The following is a 26,437-nucleotide window of genomic DNA, read 5'->3' as shown; positions in this document are numbered from 1 at the left end:
CATAGTGTTAATTACATAGTACAATACATGATCGTGTTGGTGTCACTTGTGGCCTTTGGAGCAGTTTTGTCCTATTTGAGTACATGCTTAATCCACCAAGACAGCGTGTATCACATCACATTTCCATCTATATACAGTATGATTAAAAGTCAATTTGGACAATTTGATGTGTATTAATTTTTTTTATAGAAAAAAACCATTTACAGTTTCATCACCAATGTCAATTTGAGTGTCGTGTAATTTCTTCACAATATATTTCAATATATTATTTGAACATTATATGACAATATATTTCTCTCTGCACATTTGTATGATGTGTGTCACGAAAAGTATGTTTTGACATTTGAACTGAAAGGCAAACGATTCTTTTTTTTTGTGGTGCTGAGATGAAAGGTCTCTGGTGTGTCCCTGCAAGCGAACATTTTAAAAGCTGTGCAAGGGAACACAATGTGAGATCAATGCAACCCCCTGTGAGGACGTCAAGTGCACGGGTCGATGGCCACGCCGCTGGTGGCTGGTGGACATTGACATGCATCTGAGTAGTGACACTTTATCTTCGCTCATGCAGTGCTTGACATGACACTAACACGTCTTTTCACCTGTCTATCATCAAACCTAATGAGTACTTCACAGGCTCGCTACTGTTGTTTTTGATTTGTCATCGAAAAAAAACTCAATTAAATGTGGTTTATTGATGATGATAACTATCTTTGGTCAATATATGATAATTAATTTATGAACTCTGGAATCCAATAATAACTTTGGAGAATTGAGTACAGATGATATTGACAATTGCTACTGCCACTCTCGATAACATCTTACAATACAATACAATTCAATACAATACAATGCAAAACATTGATTCTTCTTTTCCTTTTGGCTTTTCCCTTCAAGGGGTCGCCACAGCGAATCAGTGTCTTCCATCTTCAGAGGCTTGATTCGCATGTTTGTTTTGGCCAAGCTTTTACGTCGGATGCTCTTCCTGACACAATCCTCTGTACTTATCCGGGCTTGGGACGGGCACAAGAAGACATTGGTTTATGTCCCCTTGTGGCTGTAGAAAAAGCAGCTCTATGAACTGAATAATAATAATAATAATAATAATAATAATAATAATAATAATAATAATAATACATGTCATTTATAAGAGCCTTTCAAAACTCTCAAGGTCACTTTACAGTCACAGGATAAGTTTTTCTGTGGGTGAGCAGCGGCAGCCATACACGCCAGCGTTCACTCAACGCAGAATAATTCATATGGATAGAAAGCTAGCTACCTAGCTAATATATAGCGAGCTAGGTAGCTAATAGATAACTAGCTAGATACCCAGATGGCTAATAGATATCTATAGCTAGTTAGCTAATAAATAGCTATCCAGATAGCGAATGGATAGCTAGCTATCTAATAGATAGGTAATAGATAATAATCATGCATGTCTTTGAATCATTTCAAGGGCAATAAAACTGCCCGATCGATGTTAATTATGAGCCCTTTTGGCTAAAGGGATTCAGATTGTATGCTAACGTCCAGCTAACGGAGGCGAAGTGATTGTTTGACAGTTGGCTTCATTTGAGCGTGACAACAATAATAAAGATGAAGATGCTCAGTAAAAGGCTCCCAAACACTAAATGGTCATTGGCACAGCAACATTCAAAAAAACAATACTATAATCACCATTTGATGACAATGTCAACTTAAAATTTTGACCCGTAGCATACAAAGCATATTTCTCAGTAGCAATCGTTATCCGTACATAGTTTCCGATTATTACAAACATCTCAAACGTTGCTAAATACATTTCAAGATACGTACGGTAAAAATAAAGTAGAAAATAATAATAACATTTCATTTATAAGTGCCTTCCAAAACTCCCAAGGACACTTTACAGTCACAGGTTACGTTGGCCCACTACTCGCACCTCAGTTTCCTGAACTCAACATACGTCTGTCATACCTCAGATGATGGCTATGATGATGGGGTAACATTTTCCTCGATGAACTCTAGATAGCTATAGTATAGTTATATATTTGTTTTTACACAAATCTCATATTGTGCAAAATTCTAGTCGGAACATGAATTTGTTATGTATTATTGACATTTCTCATTTTTATGCTGAATTTGAGCGGTGGACTAGGGGCACTTACACGGACAATGCATCTCTACTTACAGATGTTGTTTAAGTTTGTTCTTCAACAAAACAGCTCCAATACTTTGGAGCCACTAACTGTGTCAATGAAAATCATTTTAAACTGACTGTCAATGGTAAGACACTTTACAATCACAGGTTACCTATCAGATGTAACTATATCTGATAGGTAACTGGAAAATGGATGGATAGATGGTTTCACAGTAGTAAAATGGTTTTATTTGACAACAATACGCAGAATGAGCAATCTGCTCCCATGTCATCTTTTGTTTATTCAGATTGAACCACATGTCACCATCTTTGCAGAAAGGCTGAGTGCCTTTGAATCCACTTGTTGCTCCGTGTTTTCTCACTCCAGTAATGGCACTCTAAATGGCACATCAAACAATGTGTGTGCGCGCCCGTGCAAATGCAATTCTGATGTGTCTGTATGTATTTGTTGAAAGCTCGATGCGGTGTGAAGTGTCGATGTAAAATTGTACTCCTTTTATGAACCAGCAATTTCAAGTTTTCATCGTCAGAGCTTGAAGAGGAGTTTGTGTGTCCTGATACAAACTGTAGTCACGATTGTTGTCCTTATCTTGTGGAAAGTTTGTTGCTGCCCCTTGTCGTAATACCCACAAAGGTACGATCACCATGCACAGTGGGACACATGCTGTCACGAGATAAAAGCGAGTAACAGAGGAAGAAAATGAATGGCTTTGAAATTTTGTGGTTACTCTGGCTGTTTAACCGAAAATGGATTTAAAAGATTAGTTTTGGCTGTTAACTGCGTTTTGCAGCATTTTTTTTTTTGAGTCATGTGATCAGTACAAAAACCCAAATTAACATAGGCAAACGATACAAAAGTTGGGAGAGTTGCATTGTTTGCATCAATCAACTTTTAAACTTCAACAAACCCTTACAAAACATTCTTTTTTGAATTTGCTCAATTTTAAATATATATATATTTTTTGGGTGACTAGAAGCTGGAGGATCACAGATCATTGATGAAATGTGACCTGTATGTTGTTCAGCAAACCTTAACTGAGGACATGTCAACAAACAGAAACAGTGTCAATTTCAGAGGGACAGGCATAGTGATACAATACAACACAACAAGCTGTTTTGCTTTTAAAGGACAATTGAAAAGGGAGACATGCTATGACCAATGCTGGATTGTGTAATTGTGCATGCATTCCTTTTTTTGGGTATTGGTCAATTTGGCCTTTCATTCCATTTTTTCACATAGTACTACAAAACTTCCCAAAAAATGAATAAAGATTGTGTCACAGTCATTCAGAATATTTTTTATAAATCATGTTGTTTACAAAGCAGAGAAGTGAAAGAATTTTATTTCTACAAACACTAGCTGTTTAATCAAACTCCGAAGAAATGGCACAATTCAAGCCTTGAGATAATCCGCTTTCTTTCATGAGACTACCTTGTGATGGTCAACCGCAGGACTCCAGCATAAATTGCCTGTCTGGGTACGCCACTACTTTATATGATTTTTTTTTTCATTCATACTCGCTTTGCACATTCAAAAGTGATTAATCAAAGCAAGTAAAAATAAGTCATTCAGTTGAGACTTCGGGAGAGCAGTAAATAAAATACAAAAGACATTTTTGATTCCAAGGCTAATGATGACTACAGCCATGGCGTCACCCTGTCTAGAACTTCTCATCAGTCATTTCTGCTTCCGGTGCCACTCCAGAGTTGGGTGGGTGAAGCTAAACAAGATGTGGGCTTTTTCAGCGTTTGTTTGCCCTGTGTTTACGCGCATAACGTGCATATGAGTAGCAAGAAATAGTGTGACAACTTCGTCCACCTTCTACGCTTGTGTTAGTTGCTGTTCTGGTATAGTCGCCGATATGCAGGGGTGTGTGGTCAGAGTGGGCAAGGAAAGCAGTATTGCTCTGCACCCTGTATGTTTTATCACATACTTAGTCCACCTGCTGACATTCAACCTTTTTTAAACATATTTAATGGGTGCTTGTTCCATCAATGGTACTTACGACCAGAAAAGTGAATATAATTTCCACACCGGAGCTCATAATGTACTGAAATGATGCCAGCATGTGACAGTGTGACGCTCCATTAGCAGAAGAAGTTCTGAGACCTCGACTCTTTGTGGATGCAGACTTGGGTGACATTATAAACAGGGAATCCTTTCATTTGAGTTAACCCGGGGATTGAGGTAACTCTGTTTGGCTCCAATAAATTCCTCAGAACTCAGCAAATGTTTTCCTAATTTTGACAGTTTGGTTTGTTAGAAACATCAAACATGCAGTTACAGCCATCCAGAAAAAAGTCTATATGGATGGAAAGATAGTCTCCGTTCAACATGTCTTCACAAAATAAACGATGAAAAATGTCAACCAGTCAGGTTGCGTACACTATTTGGCCAGTCAGATGGTGCCTAATTTTCAGACGTGATCTGGTACTGTACAATAATAGGATTCATCCCTTCTGGTCATTTTTATATCTAAAAAAAATGCGAACCAGCACCACTGGGAAAATGTCAAAATGGCAGCATGAGTACGCTGAGTATGCTAATTAAGACATACCAGGTGATGCTGGTAGTCCTGCTTGATTAGGATATCACTTACATCATGTAATTGTAACATGAATCCAAATAGGCCCGATAGTGCCAAGCGTAACTTTATTTTCGTACCAATGCAAGTCATGTCAAACTTATTATAGCCCGAGTCGCACTACAATGGGCGTTTCGGTTGCGCTGCCCCAAAGTCAACAAACTGTTGGCTGACAACAACAAAAAAATCTGTGGTTGGCACAGAACTGTTACATTTTCATTTTTTTACCAAGACAGTGGTCTCTTTAAGACTGTCCATCTCACTGGATGTTACTTTTGCGGCTATGGGGCCATATTATAATTTATTGACAAAAAGTACTTTATGTAGATATTTAGATGAGCTAAAATGAGATTTATCAATGTGCAAGGAGACAAATGTGGTGCTCCACAGACACTATGTGATGAATGTCATCAGATTTAATAAATATGACACCAGCTGGGAAAATCGTTTTCAATCTTTATTGAAATCAATTCATTGAGTGACACAATCAGTCTCCAGTTGCATGGCCACATGCAAGCCAACCATCAAACCACCAGCCAGCCATCAAAGGGACTTCTTGAAGTATATCTTCCTATGCCGAGTGTTTATGTCAAGCATGGGGCACTCGTGTAAAGTGCAGTCCCCATTTTAATGTAAATCAGCGATACCACCACAACACATTCCATCCCACAAAGGCACAACCACACTGTTATGCCCAATTCTACCTTCTGTGCAAAAGCTAGAACAATACCAGAAGAAAGAACCCCCACACCATATACAACATTCACTTTCCCGAACATGCCTTGGCACCCAAACTCAAACTATTCTTATAGCTGAATCATTTAATCATCTCTAAACTTCACTTTTGGGCATGTTTTAATTAATTCATTCATTCATTTGGTTACTTATTTGTTTTGGGCGACCCGGTAGTTGAGTGGTTAAGCACACCAATTTCACAGTTTTGAGTTCAAATCCCGCCCCGGCCTCCCTGTGAGGAGTTTGCATGTTCTCCCTGGGCCCACATGGATTTTCCGGTTTCCTCCTACATTCCAAAAACATGCATGGCAGACTGATTGAACACTCTAAAATTGTTGCTAGGTGTGAGTGTGAGTGCTTATGGTTGTTTGTCTCTGTGTGCCCTGCGATTAGACAGCTGGGATAGGCTCCAGCACCCCCCACGACACTAATGAGGATAAAGTGGTCTGGAAAATGGATGGTTGGATGGATTTCTTTATTTATTTGTTTGTTTCGGGAAGAAACCTGCGTTTGTGGGCACGGCCATCTTGGTAATGGGAGTTGTTGAGTTGTGGCACTGATGGTCAGTGTCAATGGATGACAACTTAATAATAATAATAATAATAATAATAATAATAATAATAATAATAATAATAATAATAATAATAATAATAATAATAGTACATTTCATTTTTGAGCGCCTTTCAAAACTCAAGGACACTTTTCAGGCAAGTTTCTCTGCAGGTGAGCAGCGGCAGCCAGACACGCCGACGGATGGATGGATTTGTTATTTAGTGTTCTTGACAGCAGCTCCCAGAACCTTGCTTCTGAACTCTATTTGTTAGATATATATAATGTTTTATCCACTTCAAAGTATCAAAAAAAATATCCCACTCTTGTTCTCTGTGCCTCATTTGTGTGCATCTGTTATTGAAAGCATATTTTTGCACTCTTTGAATTGAGCTCTTTTATTTATTTATTCATTTTTGCTTGCTATTTTTAGCTGATATTCAAATGGCTTTGAGGTATCTCCCAGTCATGCAAAACCATTCAGTCACAAAATGGATTATTCTAAAAATTAAAGCGTGAAATGACTTTAACAAGTATTCACCACAAGATCCAGAGGCATTAAAAAATGAATACAATTAATGGAAAAACACTGTGGGCAAAGGGTGCCTGGGTCAGAGAATGACCCAGTCACACAGAAGGCCTGTATCAGTCTGTGATGCGGGTCAGGTTAAATCCTTCCAATTTCAAATAAATATACGATGGGTGTGTTATTTTCTTAACCAAAATCAAATTTAACATCTGAAATCACCAGCTATTTAGTCAATGGAAGCATCAAAGAATGTCGCCAGTTTTTAAGGGGATAAATTGGTTGCTTACTCTGTTTTAACTCAATGTTAAGTGGCTCATGGCATGACTTTAGCTCACAGCACACTGCTTCAAAATACTTTGAGGTCACCACACATGTTGGCACATATTTGAGGAAAAATATATTTTAATTCAACAACAAAAAGCAATATTAAAGTTGTAATGGTTCTGAAACATTTCTATTTTCTTTTCGACCCCTTTCAATTTTGCTGCTGTAGGTTGCAAATTTCCCCATTGTGGGACTATTTACTCATTGACTCCCAGACGTGCAAAAATCAGTGCCAGGGTCTTTGTCATTTTCACTCAAATTGCAGGACCCACAGAATATTGAGTTTTAGGACTACATAAACATTCAATACAGCGTAAGAAACCTCGGCTGTACAAAAGCCAAATGCTGCCTATTCTTATATTCTTATTCTTATTCAAAATATCTGGGACAGTCTAATTTGGTGTTCTGTCTTGGCTTTCTCACTTTCTAATCGTTAGTTTGCAAAATAAAGTTTTAAATGAGACAATCTTCTCTGATGTTCCTTCCCTGAAATGTTACATATTTCATAACAATATTGAATTAGATATGATTACTGCAGTTCCTGAATCAAAAAATGATTTGAATATGTAAAATCCTGAGGGCTGCCATTCTGGCATTCTGTTGTTAGGCATCTATCCATTTTTGATTGGCTTTTCCTCACAAGGGTCATGGAGCCTATCCCAGCTGTCTTCGGACACTAGATGGGCTATAGCTTGAACCGGTTAACTTACTCCCTCCAAGCATGCAAAATTGTTCATATTTTCTCACCATCTTGTCAGGGTAAAAACTACACTTAATACACAGAAAGTACTTTGTTAGTTTTTAGCAATCATGGTCATTTTAGCCTGATGTTGAATAAAATCAGATCAAACCTGCAGTTACATAGGAAATTTACCATTTGAATATCATTACATAGACTTGGTACATAACTTGAAAATACCCCCCGACCCCGAAAAAAATCTGTCCACATGCATGATTATTTGGTACATAAACCAGACAATATTATTATACAGTATTATGAGATAATCCACTTATTACTCAGTGTTGTTGTGAACTTTGTGCATTTAACTTTTTGAGAGGCAGAGTAAATTTTAAACAGGGGATGCAGGACCCCACCACTTCACGTGAAATAGATCCTTTTCTCAGATGCATTCTAGCTGTCTTTTGATTTGAGTCCCGTTCTCCTCATTTTGTGGCTCATCTCGTGGCTGGCCCTTCTTGAGGGCTGCTTCCTGCTTTTTAAAGTGAAATTCACGGCCTATCTCTTCGACTGAATGTAATTAAATGAGGTAAGTCACTGCCATCTAGTGTCTGCTCGTATCAAAGGCTGCAGATTCCTCCCCCATCGACCCTCAAGGATGGTCAGGTCGCCATCTAATGTGTCGAGCAGCGTCGTGCTGTACTTGTTTGAAGTTGTTGCAGCTTTAGTGGTTTTTAGAAAAATACTTTAGTGAGTGGCTGCGGTTTGCTTGCCTCAAAAGGATTTATGGTAACACTCTTTGAGCTATGATTTAAAAATGAGATATGTCTTTCAACCAAAATAATATTTTACCAAAACCACTGGGTCAAAAAAATGAAGTTACATAACGATCTTGTAATAATTGCTGGGTACGTACATACTCTGTTCACCCACAGAAAAATAGATCCTGCGACTGTAAAGTGACATTGAGAGTTTTGAAAGGCACTTAGACATTATTATTATTATTATTATTATTATTATTATTATTATTATTATTATTATTATTATTATTATTATTATTATATGTCAGCACAATCCAACAACATACAGTATAACATAATCGGTGTGTCAAAAAAAATAGCCACAGATGTTGGATTTTACAAGGTTGTAACTGAACAATATATTTATTGTTTGGCTTGTTCTTTTTTTCCCTATATTATACAAAATGACATTTCTAATGTTTTTATTACTTTGGACAGCTATGGATAGCATGGTGAATGATGCTTAGCATGTGTGCCTCATAATTCCGAGTGTTCAAATCTTAACTACGGCCTTCTTATTTGAGTTTTCTCCAAACATTCCAGTTTCTTCCTACTTTTAAAATCATGAATATTTGGCTCATTGACGCCTCCAATTGTAATTGTCCATTGGTGTGGTCGTGATTCGCAAGTATTTTGGTCAATATGTCCAATGGGATTGGCTCACAGCCCGTGCAGTTTAAAACCTCCCCTTATGTGAAACCCAATGCCGTTGGTTTGAATCCGGGCTTGAGCCTAAAGAGTTTGATGGTTCTCTTTATTTGTAAGTAGGTTCATTGTCAGATCTCCCAGGCAGGTGACGCGCAGAGCTTGATCGTGGCGTGGAGTCGAGCAAGTCGAGCCGTGATGTCCGTCCGACGCCCGGCGTAAGGCCGGGCGTAAGGCCGGGCGTGAGTCCGAGATGATTCTGCCCCGTGGTTCGCCCCATCTCTCTGTCCCGCGACAGCTCCTTTTATACAATTTGCAAGCGTGTGCTATGCGTCAGGGTGATACGCACATCAAGGAGACCAAGGAATTGAAAGACATGAAAGTGTTGAACAGCGCACTTCAAAATCATACACGCGTGTGACGCAACAGGGCTCCCCTCCTGGATCCGAAGTCGGTGAAAGCGATGAAGGAAAAAGAAATAAAAACAAAAGTCATTCTGCGATATGGTGAGGCCAGGCAAGATGACGGTCACCGGGCGTGGCAGGCGTCGGTGGGGAGGTTGCCGAGGAGGTTTCGTGGTGCCTGAAGTCGTTGTACGGGAGCACGGCAAAGAGTGCTCACGACTGCCAGTTTGAGTCGATCGATGGAAACTTTCCTCGCGGCCGTCGAGTCGATGCCGGAAGGTCTTCTCACCGTGAGTTGTCGGACAATCGATGAGGGATTGTGAGGACGAAGGTGCGTGGGGTTGGCCATGCTGCCGGGCCCGGACAGGCCGGTCATCGGCGACGGTGGCGATGATCGCGCTGCTATGGCGCTCTGCAGGACGCTGAGGAAGCACGCTGACGTCGGCGGCCGTGTCGGCCATGAAGCGTCTTCCCGAAGTCCGATCGTGGACATAAGCGATGTCCGACGATGTCCGATCGTGGACATATACGATGTCCGATCGTGGACATAAGCAATGTCCGACGATGTGCGATCGTGGACATATACGATGCAGCTAGTTGCAGAGTCGCCAGGCGAATTGGACGATGTTGGCCATCAGGGTGCGGCAGGTTTCACGGTGGGGTCGGGGCGCCCACGGGTGGTGGCGGCCCATCGGGAGCTCGGCTCGAGGGGTCTTGCTGTGAAGATGCCGGGTTCACAGGCGGCTGGGAAATCTGGTTCTTTCCATTTGGAGAGTTGATTGGGCTGAGGAGGAGGGAAAAAATCCTCCTGGCTGGCTCGCCAATAAAGAGTTTGATGGTTCTCTTTATTTGTAAGTAGGTTCGTTGTCAGATCTCCCAGGCAGGTGACGCGCAGCGCTTGATCGTGGCGTGGAGTCGAGCAAGTCGAGCCGCGATGTCCGTCCGACGCCCGGCGTAAGGCCGGGCGTAAGGCCGGGCGTGAGTCCGAGATGATTCTGCCCCGTGGTTCGCCCCATCTCTCTGTCCCGCGACAGCTCCTTTTATACAATTTGCAAGCGTGTGCTATTCGTCAGGGTGATACGCACATCAAGGAGACCAAGGAATTGAAAGACATGAAAGTGTTGAAAAGCGCATTTCTAAATCATACACGCGTGTGACGCAACAAGCCTTCGTGTGTGGAGTTCACATGTTCTCCCTGTAGCTGTGTGGGGTTTATACAGGTGCAAAAACAGTCAACGTTTTAGGGCTACAACTAACGTTTGTTTTTTTTAATCGATAGATCTGTGTATTATTTTTAGTACTGTGTGTGGATTTAAAAAAAAACATGTTTTCTGAACCTTGGAATGAACTAATGACAGTGCAGAGAACACAACGACAAATGATTTAATAGTAATAATAATAATAATAATAATAATAATAATAATAATAATAATAATAATAATACAGTACATTTTAAGCACCTTCCAAAGCTCTCTATATATAATAAGTGTGTCTGGGTATAAAATAAGTGTTACAGAATTTATACAGTTAAACTGTATGAAATGTGAACTATTAGGTCTTTACAATCCATCGAAATGAATTTGCCCCCATCACAAATTCAATCTGTACCAACGATTACCTTTCTGAATGAGTTTTATTCTTTGTTTTGATTCCACTTGCATTTGAGCCCATTGATGTGCTTTCCAGATATGTCTGCCAAAAGTAAGACACAGTGGACACTTAAGTTTGGTTTTCAATCAAGAAAATGTCTCGACTCAGATTGTGTTCAGTGCTCATGTGAGTGGCTGTTCCTTCATATGATCCTCAAAAAATCCGCCGCCTTATTGTAACGATGTCGGGAGTGATGAATGACTCCGGAGTCCACAAAAGCCACTCCGCATCTTAAATGTTCCTTCATGACTGCTGAGCTGCACTAAAGGGAAGACACTCTCTCTCTCTCCCCCCTCTCCGCCCCCCCTCTCTCTCCCACACACACACACACACACACACACACACACGCGCACACTCGGCATGGGGAGAAAGTCCTGTAGCTGCCAGAGAAAGTCCACAGGGGAACGGGGAATGGGAGGGAGGAAAAGAAGGAAGGAGGGAGAGTGGGTGAGAAAGAGCAGATCAGAACAGAATGGTGTGACGTGTTCTGTGTGTGTGTTCTGTGTGCGTGCGTGTGTATGTGCGTGCGAGTGCGCGTATGCGGCCTGCGTGTGCTCGCGCGCGCGCGCGCGCGCGTGCGTGTGTGTATGTCTACGTGTGTGTGCAATATAGTATCTGCTGGTCTGAGTGTTCCTGCTACCGTGTTTGCAGTGACGTGTCATCATGGAAATATCAAATGACAAAATAAATTAAACTGTTATATTTATTTAGTAATTTGTACTTCAACATTGTTTTCCATTTAACTTCAACATTTTTGGATTATTTTTTTTCAAAATCGCTGAATTTTCACATTTACCGTTCAAATACTAAGTAGAGCCGAACGGTGAGGCACCAGCCGGCTGAGCCTCAACATGGATTGCGAAATAACTATGCTAACTGCTGGCTTGCTCTGCAGTGAGACAGCATTGCTGTCCCTCTACATATCGCTATTAAAGTGTTCAAAGCTTTTAGTGTATGAATTAAATTTCTACAGTTTAGCTGGTGTATATCATGTAGAGCAGGGGTGTCCAAAGTCGGTCCTCGAGGGCCGCTGTCCTGCTTGTTTTCCAGCTCTCCCAGGAGCAACGCACCTGATTCAAATCATCAGGACCATTTTGATGCTGCTTCAGAGCTGGCTGATGAGCTGATCATTTGAATCAGTTGTGTTGCTCCTGGGAGAGCTGGAAAACAGGCAGGACGGCGGCCCTCGAGGACCGACTTTGGACACCCCTGATGTAGAGTCACTGTACATTATAAACACTGTAATACAGTGTTTATTTTATTTTTATCAAAACTGTGTGCATAGGTGAGGCTTTAGACTTTAACAACAGCTGAAGCTGGAACAAAGCGCAAAGGGAAGGTTACCCCCTTGTGGAAGAGAAAAAACATTGCCAAAAGATCTAGCCAGCGCTATATAGGCAGTCCAGCAAGAAAAATTACAACCGTATTTTCTGGGTATAAGGCGCCCCCAAAAGCCTTGATTTTCTTCTAAAGTTTATATGCAGGTGCGCCTTATATGTGAAATAATATTGAGCCACAACAGGTCTCGCAACTACTGTCAACAGCCACCGACTCCATTTCCCCCCATGGAAGATGTAGTGCGCGGACGGTCCATGCTGGGATATATAAAACGTAAACCCAGCATCTTCTGCAGCACCTTATAATGTGGTGTGGCTTAAATTTGGAAAGGTTTTATATATTTAGATATTATATTTGGAAAACGTTTTCCATTCATAGAAGGGAATCAAAATTGCATATTATTTTAACCAAGACTAATGAGTCAAAATGTCATGTCTCAGAAAGTAGGAAATTTTGGAATGGAACATCTTTCTATAATTATTTGCTCTCAAAGGGAAATCTTATTTTACAGCCCCCAAAAAATCTTTCGGGGAACCATTTGTCTCTAACAATTTTACTTATAGTCTTCATCTTGTGGCTCTGTATTGTGAAATATCACAAATGCGTAGTCGTTGAAAAAGAATGAGTTGTTGAAAATGACTGTCACAAAACTTTTTGTCTCTGATTTTCTTGACTGCTCACCTGGTCGGATGTTCTCATCCTGTCTGTCTGCACGCATACCTACCCTGTGCCCTCTGTGAAGACGACACGTTTTTGCATTACTGTACTGCAGTCGATGTATGACACCTGAGAGTGTTTTTCCATCGATGAACTTAATGAGAAAGCATGCGAAAGTAATATGAGTAAGAATGAGTTCCCAGACAAATACACCCTATTACACAAAAAAGTCTCTCTGTTCCCAAGAGTTGTCTTTGTGCTGTTATTCCAAGGATAAATGCTTGGATATCCTCCTTTTGTCCGGTTAAGCACACTACAGGGCCAACACAGCCACAAGATCAATGATTATTTTCCAACCTTTTGGTAATTACGGAACAAAGCTATTCGATAATTTGGTTTTCAGTTCAAAAGTCGTGCTCAAAAAGGATGAGAGAGACATAAAGCTAATGAATGGATGTCTATTTGACTGATGGTTGTGCTTATAACAAAGTCAAAATTGTCACCCTTCATGCAAATGGATTTGAAGAAAACACACTCAATGTGTTTGTGTGTGTTTCCTTTTTCCTGATTAGACTATTCATTGTTTCTTGCAGGAGTCACAAGTGAATCATAAGGTCAAGCCCCTGATTCAGTTTTTGAAGGAAGTTCTCCCACGGACAACATTATTTTGTGACTTCTTAAAAAAACAATCTGTTTATTTGTTCTGTCCGGAACTGTAAAAAAGTCCATCACCTCTGAACCACTTTGATCATTTCAAAGCTTACATTCTCCATTTATCTTTTTTTTTTTTTTTTTTTTTTTTTGGGGGGGGGGGGGGGGGGGCTCCGTACAATCACGTTTTTACCAACATGCATGAGAGAGTGGATGCGTGAGCAAGTGATGTTTAACTGTGTTTTTTTTGTATGTAATTGTCTGACATGAAACAAAAGATTACCCTGAGGGCTCAGGCAGTCAAGCACGCAGTGGTTAGTGCAAAATGCAGGCATGTGAGAGCATGTACTGGACAGTATTGTACACAAGCGCTGAATACCGCTGATGGTCTTTTTGTACGTATTTACTCAACAACAAGCCCCTTAAAAAACATGTCTCTATGCACCTTTTCTCTGATAACCAATTAAGTCATTCACCGCCATTCCCAAATTTATTTGGGAAATGCAAATATGATGTAGACCGCCATTCCCAAATTTGTTCGGGTTATGTTTTTCTTGCTGGGGTGCCGATAAAGCACTGGCCAGACATCTGGCAATGTTTTCTCCCTTTCACAAGGGGGCAGAATTTCCCTTTTCCATGTTAGCGTTTTGTTCCAGCTTCAGCTGTTGTTAAAGCGCTATATAAACTAATATGTATGTCTTGCATTGTATTTTGAACAGCCATCCTCATTTCAAGCTCATATAACTCCATACCCATATAATTTAGGAATTAACTCTTTTTTTCTGATGGAAGAAGATAGTCTAAGGTTTCTTACGCTGCATTGAATGTTTATGTAGTCCTAAAACTCAAATTTTGTGGGTCCTGGAATTTGAGTGACAATGACAAAACCCTTAACACTGGAGGAGACAAATGTTTGCATGTCTGTCAGTGAATTTGAAGACTGTTTTAATGAATAATCTACTTTTGCTTTGGTCTTTTTCCACACTTGTTATTGTACTAGCAATAGAAACTTCGTTAAACACTTGGATTAATTGACCTAATCATCGTGAACCGAATCATTGATACTGTAGCAAAAGTAAAATAACATACAGATCTAAAAAAATAGATTATTGCCGATCAGGTGATGTTGCACGATGAACCTAAAAGGTGAACCTAGTTACTTTCTCTTCACATCTCTTTGGCCAACTTTCCAGGAACAGAACAGCAAAATTCACAACCGTTGTTAAAGAAAAGAACTGACTGAATTTTTCAATATGTCTGAATCTATGCTTCTTTTCTGTTATGACCTTCTCAAACTACACAGTTTTTTTGTCATTCTTCCACGTATGTAAACACACAAGGAATTTGTCTTCAATAGAACATGCTGCAATAGTACCATCAGAAAAAAGACATGACAAATAAGTATAGAAGAGCATTCCTTTATGTACCTGGTACCTCTCCGGAACATTTGTGAGATAATGTTCAAAGTATCAAGCAGAGCTAAAGTGATCGGAAGAATAAAATAAGAATACATTTGCACAGTTAATGCAGAATATCATTGAACCATTGCCAGCACAGTGCCCTGGAGGGGGTCAATGTGCGCCCCCTTACCAGGTCAAGTTTAAACTCATCCAAGTTTGAACTCATGCCATTCGTGCTCTTTCTTACAGACAGTCCATAACATGTTATAAGTGTTGAGTGAATTGTCTTCAAATGGTCGATTAATGAAATGGTCTGAATCAGTGCGTCATTATGTCTGCAGTTTCGATGTGGAGAATGGCCCTTCGGCCAGTTGCAGTCCTCTGGACCCTCAGGCTTCCCCGGGATCTGGTCTTGTACTCCACACCAACTTCCCTGGTCACAACCAGCGCAGAGAGTCCTTTTTGTATCGCTCTGACAGCGACTATGATCTGTCACCCAAGTCCATGTCACGGAACTCCTCCATTGCCTCTGAGCTGTGAGTTAAAACATTCAAGTGCTGTCCACTCATTAAGCCACACCTGACAGTAGGTACACCTACAATTGAATAAAGTAAGAATTTTTGTTGGAATCAAAATTCTGATTGACACTGTCAAAGAGGTGTAACACTCACAATGTTGATATTGTATTGACCATTTATATTATTATAAACGGCCATCATTTGATATCATTTGTGATAAGTCCCCAACATGCACAACGGCACACTCCTCAGCCATGAATATATGGCTTCAGAGAGCATGAAAGTGATTTGAAGTGTCTTGCGTTTTTTCAAGTGTACAAAAAAGATAAGTAATTGTACATAAATGCTTTACAAAGTCACATATCCACTTGGAACTGAAGACTAATTATGACCTTCCCAGATGCTCCATCTCTCTCAATTCATGACATTGATGGAACTGGCTTGGTCAATTTTTGCTGATGTTCATGATCGTATTTCAAATGCTATCAATAGTAAAGCATTCACTGCATTTGAACACATTTCTTAGTGCACATTTCTTTGTTCTTCCAGACATGGTGATGATCTGATCGTGACACCTTTTGCTCAGGTAAATATTTCCCCATCTGTTTTCCAGCATTCAGAGAAATGTGTTCCTGTAGGATTTCTAAGGTTGAATGAATACATTCAATTGCAGGAAGCTGGTGGGTGTCCAAATGTTTCCCAGGGAATAATTAAAATTCATTGAAGCCATTCCAGCGTCATACCTACGTCACACGAGTTAGTCTTACAGTCTGGATACAGAATGAAACAAAGTCAACTGCTGTTTTGCAAAATTAATGGCAGTATTCATTCACACATATGTAGTCTGAATTTTGTCTGAAAATAACCTAAGAAGCGAGTTTTGGTAATGTGTGAGAAGATGCAAAAACCACATTGCAAGTCCTAGATTTGAACCAGAAACTTCAGAACTGTGAAACATACATGGGAACCACCCCCCACTTGTGACCATTATTGTCATAACATATGTGGACAAGCATCACCTCAAAAATACATTTCACACACTGTAGTTACACCTTCAGTTATTTTACTTTATCTCTATATATTGTATCGGTCAAGACTGAACTCAACAGTGAATAATCCAAAAACTGACACGAAATATTATTAATGCCTGATGACTAATGAAAATCTTGATCTTATGTGCCCAGGTCCTGGCAAGCCTTCGAAGTGTGAGGAATAACTTCACTGTTCTGACCAATGTCCAGTGTGCCTCCAGCAAGTAAGTTATTCATTCACTGGCTTACATCACTGGGACATTTGAACACGTAAGACATAATGATGAATGCTACAGTAAGTGTACAATAATCAATTGTTTATTTTCATTTCATATATGTATTCAAAATATTCAAAACATATTACTGTATTCATTTATTCGTTCATCTTCCTAGTCACTCACTGATCATGATGAGGGTCGCAGAGGGTGGAGGCTAGAGGCTATCCCAGCCGTCTCCGGGCACTAGGCAGTGGACCCCCTGAATTGGTTGCCAGCCAATAGCAGGGCACACACAGACAAACAACCTGTCACTCTCACACTCACACCTAGGGACAATTTAGAGTGTTCAGTCAGTTTTTGGAATGTGGGAGGAAACCGGAGGACCCGGAGAAAACCCACGTGCAAACTCCACACGGGAAGGCCAAAGCGTGATTTGAACTCTGCACTGTGAAATATATTATTAAAACAAAATAAAAACACAATATCATTTTATTCTATCTATCTATTTATTATTGTTTTATTTATTCATTTATTTATTATTTATGTTTTTTTTTTCGCATTTTAGACAAATGCATTACTGCAGTATGCCATCATTTAAACAGGGAACCTCGGATCATCATGGACCATGTGCTGCCTGTTTTACATCTCTCCCAACTCTAACACACCTAATTTAAATGATCAAGAGCATTTCAGGGTTCTCCAGAGCTTGATGACCTAATTGTTTGAATGGACTGTTTTAGTCATCTAAAACAAACCCTTTATACCTCCCGAGTAACCTGAGTTCCCAACCCCTGATTGAAAGTCTGTAGATTTGTAACCACACGTTACCACAAGATGGTAGTAACGAGCTTTACAAAAATGGCGTCTCTTTTCGAGCAGCGTACATACAGTACTCTATTACACTTGTAACGACACCGAAACTTGTGAGGTGATTTTAGCCAACCAAGTAACCTAGGGGAAATGTCTGGATGAATGTTTGAATTCAACTCTTATGACAATTTCTGTGTTCATACATTAATATATCTGTCGAACCAAAATGCTTTTAGGTGAGCATGTAAACCTGTTACCCCCCACAGAAAAGGCAAAACCAGGATTTTAAGTCTTGATCTTTGCACTGTGAGATGCATTTTCTAACAAGTCGATCACCGTACTGCCATCTAAATAAATGTAATCATACCATATAAGAATGACTACCGGTATTTTTTATTTCTTTATTTTACTTCACATTTTGGAGTGGTACCGAGAGAAGACATATTTTCATACCTGGATGATGTCATTCCTTCTCATGAATACCACACTTGATATCAAGATGTAATCAAATACAGAGGGTTGTGTCAGGAAGGGCATCCGACGTAAAAGCTGGGCCAAAACAAACATGCGTATCATATTTTGTTCGCTGTGGCGACCCCTTGAAGGGAGAAGCCGAAAGGAAAAGAAGAATCAATGTTTTGCATTGTATTGTATTGAATTGTATTGTATTGTAAGATGTTATCGAAAGTGGATTGGATTGGATTGGATATGCCTTTATTAGTCTCACAGTGGAGAAATTTACATTTCACAGCAGCAAAGTGATGAAAGGAATGAAAGTAGAAAAACAAAATACATGAGCTGCTGGAAAGGCAGCCACTCTCGCGGCGTAGTCTGGCAGTAGCAATTGTCAATATCACAGTGGTATAGAAGGACTAAAAGAAGAGAGAGAGGGGGAGAGAGAGAGAGAGAGAGAGAGAGAGAGAGAGAGAGAGAGAGAGAGAGAGAGAGAGAGAGAGAGAGAGAGAGGGAAAGAGGAGGGAGAGAGAGGGACAGAGGGAGAGAGAGAGAGACCAGTTATATAATAATTTGTATGCTTTTTGGGGACCACTTTTTGGATAATCACTTCTGGGGACCACCCTTTTCTTTATTCCCGTTTTCTTTATGGGGACCAGGTTTTTTGTCCCCATACGTCAAATGGTCCCCAGGACGTGACTGTGTAAACAAGTTTTTGTCCCCATAACCAGATATAAACGAGAGCACACACACACACACACACACACACACACACACACACACACACACACACACACACACACACACACACACACACCATTTGGCCATCCTTTGATGTAGACCATGGGTGTCAAAGTCAAGGCCCGGGGGCCAAATCTGGCCCACCACATCATATTATTTGGCCTGCGATAACAAATCAAACTTGTGAATGAGCATGATGCTTGCAAAAGTCTTAACCAAAATTTCAAATTGTCCCATGTAAACCACAATAAGGGTTATTATTTTTTACTTCAAATTTGAAAACTAGTTATTCATTAATTTGTTGTGCGCTCTACATGTAATATGTGGAGGGGGCAAGACATAACGGCCCTCAAGAGGAAAACCATAACTACAATGTGGTCCACGGCAAAAAGGAGTTTGACACCCTTGATGTAGGCCTTTGGTATTCTGCTATTTCGACTAATACATTATATAGTGGATATATTTTTCAAATATTTTTCATGAGCCATTTACAATGTTTTAGGTTGAATAGTGTCTGAGCCAGCGGTTACAATTGTGGGCAAGTTATCAAGTTAGTAGGTTGTAATTATTTGGGCATTGGACATTGTGGGAGAACCCGCTGATTTTTTTTAACCTGGCATGAGATTTGTATCACAAATATACAATAATAAAGCCGTTCAAACATCCACAATAATGCTTGACTGTCTGCTTCTTTCAGGAGATCTCCTGCAGCTGCAAATCAGTCTGCAGTCACCAAAGTGTGCCTCCCAGGTAAGAAGTAGAGTTAAAAATTTGGATTGTCACACCATGAATTCATCTTTATTTAGCTGGTATATGATTGATGTAGCCCAGATGCATCGTTAGTTATTGTTCATCACTTTTATCTATTCCCTCACACACTTTCATATATACCATTTACGTTGTACTTCTACACTTTTTTGTTTTTGTCGTCATTAACCATACCAAAACGACATCAGACACACATACTCTGATCTGCTAATACTGTCGACTTAACCATTACAGAATCCTCCCTCTTTGCAGTATGTGATTTTTACACCGTGCTTGGTTTTTCATGCGATAGTGAAGCCTCTCAACATGTGCGAACATGCAACGATTTACTTGTCCCCATTTCAAATGGAATACATTTTACATTTAACTTAGAATCAGCTTGGAGTTGAAGGCATAATTGGTCAAGAATGAAAATAAGAGGTAATTTGTTAGTCAAGTCACACTTTGCAATACTGTAGCGTATTTTTAAAAACTTCGATCCTAAGTATCTGCGTGACTTCTGCTTGATTTTTTTTACCTTTGAAACACTCCTACCACCTTTTTCTGAGAATGCTTCTGCCTGTCATGTTAAGATTGTGTAGGTGTGCTTAACAGTGTGCGTATGAGTAGTTCGTATTTCATAGAATGATGGTTTTTAACCCTATCTGTGTATTAGTGGTTTGACAAGATGGGACTTGAATGAGACCTTATTGTGACATTGTGTGTTTACGTGTGTGTGTCTGAGTGTGCGCGTGTGTGCGCATGTGTTTGAGGGGGGGGGGGGGGTTCCTGTGGCTTTGCTTGACGTCAGTGTGGCTTCTGTTGACTTCCTGTCAAAGCAGATGGACCAAGTTTTCACTTCCTCCATCAGAACCGCAGCTCATCAGGTGCATTGTGTGTGTGGGTGGGAGGGGGTGTGTGCGTGTGTGTGTGTTGTCTACATTCATGCTTGTGAGTTCTGTTAAGACAAACAAGGCTGTTTCTTAAAAATGTGTTAACCTGATCATATATGCTATGCTGTACGTGCATATGCATGTGTGTGCGTGTGTGTGTGTGTCTGTAACTGGCGGGTATCTTGTCATTGGTTGCCATGACAACAAAAATATAATTTATTTGGACTTGTTGTTCTGTAAACGTGTTTGTTTCTATGCGAACCTTTGTATGTGTGTTTTTCTTAAAATCGTCTTTGATACTTAATTTATAATGTTTTGTCATTATCACTTCCGCTTCCGTGTCATGTGTTTCGATGAAAGTGAGTAAAGCGAGACAGACAGAACGAGATTAATGCGAGAGAGAGACAGAAGCAGAGCAACTGCTAGATAGAGAATGACAGTCTCAAGTCTACGTCAACGTTTATCTACTTTCGGTTAATAAGGTGCACACGGTACATTATTAATTTCCTTCTTGACTGAATGGTATGTCGAACGTATTGTAATGTTGTCGTTTCAATGTCCTTTGTAGTTTTCACGGTGTTCCAAGTGTTTCACAATAAACGTTGTGACATCAGTACGAAGCGTCATCCTTGACCAGGGTAGATACAGTGTCTATTTATCTACAATGATATGTGACCAAAATTAAAGGGCTGACATATCCATAATTGGTTGTAATTCGAAACAAGGAAGTTAGTTTCTAACGCATCATAAATTATATTTTTATCCAGTCATTCCAATTTCGATCTGAAGTGATGTGAAGCCGCTGTCAGAGACACATGGTGAATCACAAAAGGTTCAAGTCAGAAAGACCTTGGCTCACTGTTGAAACCTTTAATTGTGTTTCTTTAATAACTATCAATGATTAATAAAGTATTTCTAATTGGCATCTACGTGTCAAATAAATAAATACATTGTAGTAGCATTAACCATTAAAAAATAAAAAATCAAGTCATTTTATTATTTAAATAGACAGCAAGTTATAACAGATTGTCTTAAACGTCTGTGTAAGCTCTCAGTCGTACAGGAGTGGTCCATCGATGAGAAGGTTTCTTCAGCCGTCATCTGTACAATTTTGAAGGTTTCGGACGTTTCGTGTTTCCGGTGCCGCCATGCCTGGACATTAGGGACATATAAATAGGGCCGATACGACCAGTCAGACTTTAGTTCGCTGACGAAGCCTCTTGGATAGGAGGCTAAACGTCCGAATCCTTCAAAATTGTACAGATGACGCCTGAAGAAACCTTCTCATCGATAGATTGTCTTAAAATAAGTCAAATTTACAACTACATTTGTAATGCCAGCCAGGTTTAATTGGAGACTTGTTTTGTCTTTCTGATTTAAATACTGTAATTCAAAATCAAGATCTTCCGTCACCTGTTAAATTGCAACGTGACCTATTCCTCTCTGCCATTTAGACTGTATTAATCAGTACTCTTGCTGTTCCAAGCACTGCATTTTTCTGGATTCAGATATCTGATGTTGTTCCCGAGATCTGTTGCAAACACTCTTCTAATTTGGGGGTCGTCCCGATTGCTCTGACTACACAAGCACGACTGTCACCTTTACCTTCCAGGGCCCATGGTTCCAACAGATGACATACTCGGACAATGTCTCAGAAAATGGGAAACTGAGCATCAGGTACTGTAAGAGGGATCATCATGGGAGGAACCACCGAACCATAACTGAAGTGGCTGATCTCAAGAAATCCTATTAGTGGCTAGAGAGGGCTGGTATAAAAGACAGGACAGAGGCACTCATCTGGGTTGCTCAGTAGCACCAGAGCAATAGAGGCCCAGATGTACTACACCAGACAAGACCCAAGGTGTAGGTTATGCAATGAGGCACCTGAAACGATCCAACACATAACTGCAGGGAGTAACATGCTTTCAGGGAAAGCCTACATGGAGCGCCATAACAGGTGGCTGGCATAGTCTACCGAAACATCTGTACGGAGTATGGACTGGAAACCCCAAGGTTAAAATGTGAAACACCTCCAAAGGTGGTAGAAAATGACAGAGCAAAGATCCTGTGGGCCTTCCAGATACAGACTGTCAAGATGGTAATGGCGAACCAACCAGATATTGTGGTCATTGATAAAGAGGAGAGGAAAGCCGTTGTATTGGCTGTAGCAGTCCCACGTGATGGAAATATCATTAAGTGACCCTGAAACTAACTGAGTGGTTGCAACAGATCTCGGGAATGACATCGGATATCTCAGTCCAGAAAAGCACAGTGCTGGGAACAGCAAGGATTTTGTGCAACCATCAAGCTTCCTTGTACAGTATACGTGGATACGTGTTCAGCCGCCATTCAGCTCGGGTCCCCCATTCAGCTTCGGTTATCCAAACCGCTTGAACCTCACTAGGATCGCAGGGGTGCTGGAGCCTATTGCAGCAATATTCAGGCACACAGAGAGACAAACAACCACTTGTGCTCACTCACACACCCTGGGACAATTTGGGGTGCCCAATAAGCCCTCCATGCATGTTTTTGGCATCTGAGGGGGGAAATGGTGTACCCGGAGAAAACCCACGCAGTCACGGAGAAAACACGCAAACTCTACACAGGAACGCTGGAGCTGGAATCGAACCCATGACCTCTGCACTTTGATGTCAATCCGCTAACCCCTCAATCACTGGGTGACCATTGTGACTTTCGTGAATGGCAAAAAAAAAGTTGTGCAGTCTGAGAAGGCCAAAACAGAAAAGAAGCATAGAAATTGACATATTTGAAAATGCAGAAGTCAGTTTTTGTCTGAAACAACTGCTGTGAATTTTGTTGTTCAGTTCATTCCTATTTGGCCCTCAATGAAAATGAGTTTTACACACCTTGTACGAAACAAAAAGGGCTGAAAAATGCACATTTATTCTGACAGCTGACACACAAGCAAGTACAGAAACCCTCATGCTTTCAACTTTTTAAGCTCTTTTCTAAAAGTCTTCTATTTTTCTTATCACCCATATCTTTGTCGGTCCACCAAAGGAGGAAGAGGCGGTGGGCAGGAAGTGTGAGACAGGAAGAGAAGATCAGATTGTTCCTGTTTTGTTGTCATTAACTGTTGGGACTTGACGGAAGCCAGGAAGTACTGTGTCTCGATTAGTTTTGTGTGTGTGCGTGTGCGTGTGTGTGTGTGTGTGTGTGTGTGTGTGTGTGTGTGTGTGTGTGTGTGTGTGTGTGTGTGTGTGTGTGTTTGTGTGCGTGTGTGTGTGTGCGCGGATTGTGTCTATGAATGTGTGCGTCAGCTCTAAGTCGAAAAATAGGATGCAGTTAGACAAATGTTCATTGTGTCTGCTCACACAATGCGCACATTAACACAATGTTAGTGTACGTAAGTGCACAGGTGAATCTCATTCTCACTCTCTTGGGACGTGTGCTTTAAAGGACAACCGACGTCACTTTTTTGTTTAACTGACATCAGAAAAAAACGTTTTATAGCATCTAAAATACCCAAAACATGCAGTATGATATTTTTATTCAAATGCAAAAGACCAATAAAAATGACTTAAAGTGTCCAAAATCTCCAAAAAAAATGAGCTGCGAATTGGCCATTTTCAGAAAATCCCGCCCCCAGTCACACTATGACGTCTTGCATTGCTGAAAAATCAAAACAATGGCTTCAGATTCTGAGAATATGCTTTCTTGTTACACATCCAGTTATGAATATGATTCAAATAGTTCTGAAGAGGAAAGCATACAAGTTTGCAATTGATTAAATATTTTTTTCCGTGTCATTTTGAGGCAAACGGGCGGGGGGGAATGTCGCACCCAAAAAGGGCGACCAGCTCCCGTGAGGAATGAATCAGCCCGTTTCCACAGGCTGATAAATTCCTTCCATGGAGCTTGGACGCCCTCTTCTGGCGGCTTTTGGGTGCAACATCAAGGTTTTCAGACAAACAGTACAGCAAAATACATTGACGTGATGAAGGACTGCTACAATGTGTCTTTTTGTCGGTCGGGGGACCGACAGTTTTCATGACGTTTCACGACTCTGACTTCCTGAATATTCAGTGCGAGTCTTAAAACGTAAAATATAGCTATATGCGGTGGAATCTTTGTAAAATACGCTCAGTAGAAGTCATTTGAACAAACTATTTACAAATTATGGACACAACTTGTTCGGAGACGTCGGTTGTCCTTTAATTCTAGCTCTTATATAAGCAGAAAGATGAGACCGTAAAATGCCGACATTGCAAACAAATGAAAACTATTCCACAGGAATTCCAATATAAGAGGCTTTCAAAAAAGGTTTCTTCTAATTCTACATTACTCGCCCAAAACGTGTTAAAACAAAACAAACACAAATGATACAATGTCCTAAACAGTATATTGTCTGTCAAAACTGACTCACCATTTGACTCACTTTGCAGGAATACAGCAACCCAGCTTCTTTTTTTTGTCTTGAAGTTGCATTCCTCAAAGTAAGGAATTGTTCACCTTTGTGGCCGCCTTATTTGCGTCACAGGCAGTTATTTTTGTTTATCATCTCTCATAGTCACTGCATTCTATTCACGTCACTTAATGTGCAAAGACAGATTTGGGCCTTGTTGTATGACATCTTTCAATATCCGGTGTGCAAAAATGCTCTTATGGATGATTGAATTGTAATTTGTCACTTTGGAAAAAAGCCTGTTCCCTCTTCATTACTTCTCCCCCACCAATCTATGACAAATAATGTGTTCATTTGACATGGGATGGCCATCAGTTTCAAGATATAGGCCTAGCACGTTTTAAACCACTAAAATGTTTCATCACCTGTATGAACTGGTTTTGTCAGTAAAGATAAAATAATATACACCCCTCTCCATTCCTATTGTGGTCGATAAGCCTGACAACATTTCCTCCTTGTTGGAAAAAAGTCAACTTTTGAAAAATATTCTGATATTTTCATAGAGGAAGAAAATGCTGAACTTGCTTACCGAGAGCCTGCGAGAGAACGTGATACGTCAGATATAGTATTGTATCTAAATCACTCCTCAACAAATTCATAGCAACGTTGACATTTTCAAATGACTTCAGCTATTAGCGTTAGTGTGTCTGCAATTAGTGAATTCACTACTTTTGTTGTGATCATGAGATAATCAGATAGCTAGAATGGCTTTCATCAGTTTGTTTCCGCGCTGACATTCGATCACAAAGTGGAGAAGAGCAGAGATGTATCTACTGATGAAAAAAATTGTACCTTGGATGGATAGATGGTCAGAATTTAGCCAGGAAAAAGTGCGGATTTAGGAATTAATCTTTTTTTTAATTGTATATCGCTTCAGTAATCCCTCGTTTATTGTGGTTAATGCGGACCGGGACCACCCGGGATAGACGAGAAACCGTGATGTAGCAAACGCTACATGTATTGATAAATTTACATGTGTATGTGTACAAAAAATATTTATAGGACCAAATTTAGTGGAATACAGTATAGGACATGCATAAAGAAGCACTGTAAATGTTTGTAGTACCGTACAAAGCTCTAATGCAAAAAAGTAAACAGTCAGTATATACAGTATAATATTTACAAGTACACTACTCGTCTTTCTTAATGTAACTAACACTGTAATGGCGTGCAACAGCGGCATAACTTTCGCCTTCCCTCAGTTTGTCAAGTTATTTTACTTTTTCACTCACTGTCATCATTTTCCTCTACTTTTTGTTTCGCTGCCATTTGCGGCCTTTTTTTCAGGTTAAGATAAAAAAAAATATGCGAAGCATCAAGGGCCGCGATAATCGAACCGTAAAGTAGCAAGGGATTACTGTACTTGCATTGTATGACTGCTTTGCTATCTGGGCAAGTTGTGCAATGATGTGACGAACGCTTCCCTTGCCTGACTTTTGTACAGGAAGTATGAGACTCTTTGCTACTCTGTGATAATTGTGATGATGCAAACGTGAGTGGGAATGGCTGTCTGCCTC

General features: G+C 40.3%; 1 protein-coding gene across 2 annotated transcripts in view; it reads left to right on the top strand.

The window, feature by feature from the left end:
* pde4ba (phosphodiesterase 4B, cAMP-specific a) overlaps positions 1-26,437 on the top strand; it is a 158,130-nt gene that overhangs the window by 78,313 nt on the left and 53,380 nt on the right. For both annotated transcript variants that reach the window (XM_089001855.1, XM_089001856.1), the window contains 4 exons: positions 15,425-15,619; positions 16,151-16,187; positions 16,786-16,856; positions 19,552-19,604. In XM_089001855.1, coding sequence (XP_088857981.1) covers positions 15,425-15,619; positions 16,151-16,187; positions 16,786-16,856; positions 19,552-19,604 — 356 coding nt within the window. The remainder of the gene's footprint in view (positions 1-15,424; positions 15,620-16,150; positions 16,188-16,785; positions 16,857-19,551; positions 19,605-26,437) is intronic.

The sequence above is a fragment of the Hippocampus bargibanti genome, linkage group LG07 (assembly GCF_051943395.1).
Source record: "Hippocampus bargibanti isolate YZ-2025 linkage group LG07, ASM5194339v1, whole genome shotgun sequence".
Taxonomy (NCBI): domain Eukaryota; kingdom Metazoa; phylum Chordata; class Actinopteri; order Syngnathiformes; family Syngnathidae; genus Hippocampus; species Hippocampus bargibanti.
Note: the sequence above shows the minus strand (reverse complement) of the source record. Positions and strands in the feature narration are given on the sequence as shown.